Source organism: Mytilus trossulus, chromosome 11, assembly GCF_036588685.1.
Source record: "Mytilus trossulus isolate FHL-02 chromosome 11, PNRI_Mtr1.1.1.hap1, whole genome shotgun sequence".
NCBI classification, from domain to species: Eukaryota; Metazoa; Mollusca; class Bivalvia; order Mytilida; family Mytilidae; genus Mytilus; species Mytilus trossulus.
The window spans coordinates 12,495,596-12,501,613 of record NC_086383.1 but is presented as its reverse complement, the minus strand read 5'-3'; the positions used below and the strand labels follow the sequence as shown (position 1 = coordinate 12,501,613).

The 6,018-nt window shown below is 32.4% G+C and overlaps 1 protein-coding gene across 1 annotated transcript; it reads left to right on the top strand.

Moving 5' to 3' along the window:
- Positions 1-3,215: 3,215 nt before the first annotated feature.
- LOC134691708 (E3 ubiquitin-protein ligase TRIM33-like) lies at positions 3,216-5,409 on the top strand. Its single transcript, XM_063552268.1, has one exon. It carries the CDS (start codon positions 3,223-3,225, stop codon positions 5,170-5,172), a length of 1,950 nt encoding a protein of 649 aa, XP_063408338.1. The 5' UTR covers positions 3,216-3,222; the 3' UTR covers positions 5,173-5,409.
- The last annotated feature ends 609 nt before the right edge of the window (positions 5,410-6,018 follow it).

Below are 6,018 nucleotides of genomic sequence, written 5' to 3'. Positions count from 1 at the left end.
TATCGGATATGTTCCTAGCGTCGTAACTACAATTCCCTTTCATAGCATATTGGGAAAAGTCAAGGAATTCAACATGTGCATTCACATTAAGAAACAACATTGATAGATTATCGTTGATCATCTCCACGAGATTGATTTTCTCGCTTGAGTCGGGACGGCGAAAGCAAGAAAGGCAATCAAGTTGAGATGACCCATGATAATGTGTTTATCGCTATTTTACCTATGACGACGATGTCAATTATTTAAACGATACAAACACATGGTATAATAGGAAAAGTCAAGGAAATTAACATATGCATTCACATTAAGAAACGACACGTTAAAATATATACGGACATTTAAAGAATTACATGCTTACTTAAATTGATTTTTTTTTATTCTATATCGCATAAAACTTTACGAATGTTTGTAATAAAAAACTACCTGAAGTGTTTTGTGTGACACTTTAACATGTGTAAGTAAAGTTGTTATGCTTGGTATATCAGCGAACAGATCGTGCCGAATATGACTCCCATTTGAAATCAGATGGCGCTAAGGAACTAAAACTGAAAAAGAGAGATTACTATCCTCAAAATCTTGAATGTCATATTAGTATCACAATTGTCGCGTCCAAATGCACCCGCGGATATTTCTACGATAATACAATTCAAAGTTGCCGTTACGTGTACAAGTATATATTGTGGATAGTGATACAATGACATTGTTACAAACTTTGACAAATCCATTTATACAAGGATTATCCTGTGTCGACTAGACACAATTATTAATTGGTTCTAGTAACAAACTTACATGGATAATCATTCCATCTGGAGAACAAATGGACGAAAGACAGACTAGTAGTAACTCGAACTTTGTTCGAACTTTGTTAAACCAAGTTTAATCCACCATTTTCTACATTTAAAGGTGACTGTTCCAAGTCAGGAATATGATAGTTTCTGTCCATTGTTTTTTATGCGTTTTGTTATTTGATTTTGCCATGTGATTATGGACTTTCCGAAATGATTTTCCTCTAAGGTAAGTATTTTTGTGATTTTACTTTTTGTTTTATCACTACACACACATATTTATGGTACCAGTATGAATTCAATCAATTATTCAGTCGGTTAAGTGACAAAGTTAACCTATACAAACAACAGTTCCAAGAGAGATTGGAGTAGACATTGTTGGTAATATATACATCGCCTTATATAATTCTGCAAATATCCATCAAATAACAAACGAAGGAAATCTAATTAGAATAATTCCAGCTACAACTGTAGGTATTAAGAGTCCATGGAAAATACATTTTGCACCAAGCAGCAACAAATTCATCGTTACAAGTTTGACTTCTGGGTATGCCTCAATATGTGAAATTATTTAAATACTATTTTTTCAAAAATAAATCACAAATGTCAACATGAAGAAACTGACATTAGACATGAAAATATACATTAGGAGCTTTATAAGTTAATAATTGCTCTACAGAAAGGAAATTACATTATGGTGTTACGTGTCCTTAAGATATAAGACAACAACAATCAAAATCAAGGAGTAAACAAATACTCATCAAACCAAAAGTCATTTATATCAACAGTTAAAAATAATAAATAAGAAACAAATAAATATAATAAAAAGGATTTTATTTTTCAAAAAAATAAATGATGATAATTATTTAACATGAACTGTCATGTATAGGTCATTTATTACATGCATAGAGAACGCACACTATATAAAAATGTTTCTGTTGTAGCAATTGAGAAAAGTGACTGTATTTGATACTAACTAATTATAATAAAACTATATCAATTATGTGCATCTAAAGCGTTGATCTTGGATTAACCTTCACCAGGAACGCTCAAAACCAAGGATACATAATACTTTTAAGGAGCTACGTAACTAAACAGAAATTAATCGAAGGTAAACTTGTCCGAAGTAGCTAGTATCTTAGATGATTCGTAATTTATATTTTTGACTGTAAAAAGAGGAGTGTGTTATAAACAATACTCCTTTATGACTAACAGTGCACACCAGCATAGGTTATAACACGGTACTAAAAAATTCTTTGAAAATTTGAGCGTCGAAAACGCTATTACAAATTAAAGTACATTCAACAGGAACTCTCGACACATATATTTACAGTCATTGGTGTATTATAACTTGAGGTACATGATAACAAATATTTAAGTAAAAACCAGACCACAGATTACCAAATTATTGGTTTATCGTTGCTTGACGTCCAACAACAAAACTAAAATGAATATTGAGGATGATAAACTGTTCATGAAATATCAATGACCCTGTCTTGCTCTAGATATAGACCGTCATACTAAGTCGTCTTTGAACATACCAATGCACAAGGCAACATCGTGTTAATATCAAAAGTTTTACTGCGGTCCAACTAACCCCTAACACTGTGTGCTTGCGGGAAGAGTAGATGAGAATCGAACGATACATACAAACTAGAACCACCAACGCAGTTACTACAACAACCAACACAATATCTATATCCATTAACGCGATTATATAGTTCACAGATGATTTAGTATTGAAGTATACATAGCAAACAATACATCAAAGGTTTAAAACAATTTAAAACAACGAGTCAGAATTAGTCCTCTAAAAGTTTTTGATATCGATTGTACTTTTGAAATTAATTCTCTTGAGGAGAAAGCTAATTTTTTGTTCACAATTCTTACATTATGTTTTAAATAAATTACAAGAAGCATTGTTTGTATAAACATATTTATTCGTCTTCATCACACATTGATTTTTCATAATACAACACACTACACTTATATAATTCAGAAACATGCTTCATCTAGCTTATATCTATATGTTTTCTTACAGTAATAACTCCAATTTAACATAGCATGGTATGTTACAAAGACGTGGAACAGGAATGAATTGAATAATGACATAACAAAGAAAGATGGAAAATATAATTTAAAAAAATTGAGAATGATAACATGGATAAAGAAAATCCAACGACAAAAATAACCCACTGAAAGATGTTAAATACACACAAATGTTCAGATGAAATGCAGCATTGACAAAAAAGAAAATTTAACTTGTAAATCTCCTTAAGAAAGAAGTTTTTGTTCTTTAAATAAATTTGCCGATGGTATATTTTTAAATACTGTTTATCTAATCTACCTTTTGCAACAAGGTAAATACACCAAGTCAATGACTATAAATACACGCACACAAGGAAGTATATATTAACGGTCAAAGTTTATTTTGATAATGGCGACACCCACTAAGGATAAAGACAACTTCGATGATTTGTTAACTTGCACGATTTGTTTGGAAACATTCAAAGTTCCGAAGTATCTACCATGTCTTCATACCTTCTGTGAATCATGTATTAATACCTACATTGTGTCATCTGTGAAAAAGGGAAAGATAACCGAGGGATTTACATGTCCTGTTTGTCGAAAAATTGTATCAGCAGTGGAAACATTAGAAAGACCAGAATTATGGGCGACCACGTTGCCTACAAATCATTTTGTAAAATTAATGTTAGATAAACGAGCAATACAGAAGGCAGAGAAAATGTGCAATTCGTGTCAGTTAAACAAAGAAAGTACAAAAGCAAACAGCTGGTGTACTATTTGCGAGGAAGCATTCTGTGAACAGTGCGAAAAATGTCACAAAAATTTTAAGATGACAGCAAGACATAAACTTCTAAACATTCAAGAAATGAAGTACGGTGGTACACCTTTTGAAGTATGTGAGGTACAAAGCTGTGACGAGCATCCAGGAAAGATCATAGAATTTTATTGTTTGGATCATTCTCAACCTTGTTGCACATCATGCGCAACACTTTCACACCGTAAATGTGAAAATGTCACTTCAATCCAAAAAGCCGCTTCCGGTATCAAACAGTCAACGAGAGCATCGAGTTTATCACAAAAATTAAGAGAGAACGTTATTCAGATAGGTGAAATTATTGATGATCGTAATAAGAATTTAGCTGATATTGAGAATTCAACAGGAGAGATTAAGACAAGAGTGGCTGATATCAAAACTGAAATTTTAAAGCATTTAGATCGAATAGAAGAAACCCTGTTAACCGAGTTGACCTCAACCACGAAGCAAGTTGGAATAGAATTAAAAGACGAAGTTGGTATGCTTTCGTCTTATAGTAGCGCTGTTAAAAAATGGAAAACAATGATAGACAGTGTTCTGGATCATGGATCCGATCAGCAATGTCTGATGGAAATTAATAAAATCGAACCTAAAATCTTCGAACTCCAGCAAGAAATGAAAGATTTGATAAAACATATAAAGAGTGTATCAGTTGTTTTTAGTCCTTCCTCACCTATTACAGATTTTATCAAGAATGCCCAGACGTTTGGAAGAATTAAAGTTGATAAATCCACTGTTAGTTCTTTGAATGGTAACATTGAGATGAAAGAAGAAAAAGTCGACTTCCGCACTGGAAATATTAACATTCTACAAGTTATCGACGTGTGTAATGGTACCGGAACTACCTCTGGAATATTTGTACAAAACCTTTTACTTTTTACATTTCGTGGGAAGAACAAAGTAGTGAAATATGACAATGGCGGACAAAGTTTGCTAACAGAATTGGCACTTCCAGATTCACCGGAGGACATTGCTGTGGTAACCCACTTCAAAGTTGCTGTATCCATTCCTCCGCATGCAATATGTTTAATAGATAGTGATAAGATGGCATTGTTACAAACTTTGAATTTTCCAGGTATACCAGTGTATGGGATAAGCTTTGTCAATGAAGAAATTTTTATTATTAGTCATGGTTCCACGGTTACATGGATAAATCTGTCATCAGGACAACAAGTAAATCAAAAGAGGACCAGTGGTCAATCGTACTTTGTGTTATCATTATCACAGACCGATTACATGTATGCTGACAGTTACAATTCAGTCGATTATGTAGTCGGCAATACGAAAAAATTTACTTATACCAACTCTGAATTTATTTATCCTAGAGGACTAGGAGTAGACTGTATGGGCAATTTATACATTGCATCAAATAGTTCTAGAAACATCCACCAAATAACGAACACAGGAGAATTCATAAGACGAATTCCGGCTTCAGCCGTAGGAATTGAAAAGCCATGGACAATACGTTTTGCACCAGGAAGCAACAAATTCATCGTCACATGCATTAGTTCTGGAAAGGCAGCATTGTGTGAAATTGTAAGCTAGTAATTTTTGATTAATAAGACAAAATATCACATTTGCCCATATAGCATGTCAATGGAAAAGCTGAGGTTTAGTTCCGCAATTAATGATGGACAGTTCATTTGCAGATCATACATGTTTGAGTTCTGGCAAAACAACAGTATGTGAATATGTTTAAATACCATTTATAGATTAAAAAAACATTTTTTTTTTCAAATTATCAGTCTAAGTACCAAATGTGTATCATATATGTGATTTATCAATTAAACGATTCAAACACATAGTTTAATGGGAACAGTCAAGTAAATCAACATATGCATTCACATTAAGAAACGACGTTATAGTGCCTAACAAGATTGTGTGAGGTAAACAAAATTAAATTTAAAACGATCGTATTGACTTTTGATGTGCAGAAATAGGCAGATCAGATATATTTTGACTTTATTAACTTACTTCTTAAGTTTGAGATTAATTGCAATGAACATATTCCAATGAGACTGAAAAATGCTTTTTTTTTTATTATGATAAATAAAAATTTTACCTGCCGTAGTCGTGCGTAAAATATATTTCGGCATTTATCTTACGAAAATGACTTGTTCAAGGGAACAAAACGTATTATTTGTAAACTTTCTCTTTAATCTTCACAATAGGCTTTTAAAAAATAACATTTCAACTGTATATTCCGAAAATTTTGTGAAATAGAATAATTGGAAATTCGTACCTTTCATACCTTAACTTTCATTGATAAAACATAATATTGACTTGTCCACTGTCCAGTCTGAAGGTCATTTTAGTTACCGTACACATTCATGCACGTTTTAATTAATCAATAGTCATGTACGAAAAGCATAAACAAATTTGAAGGTAATC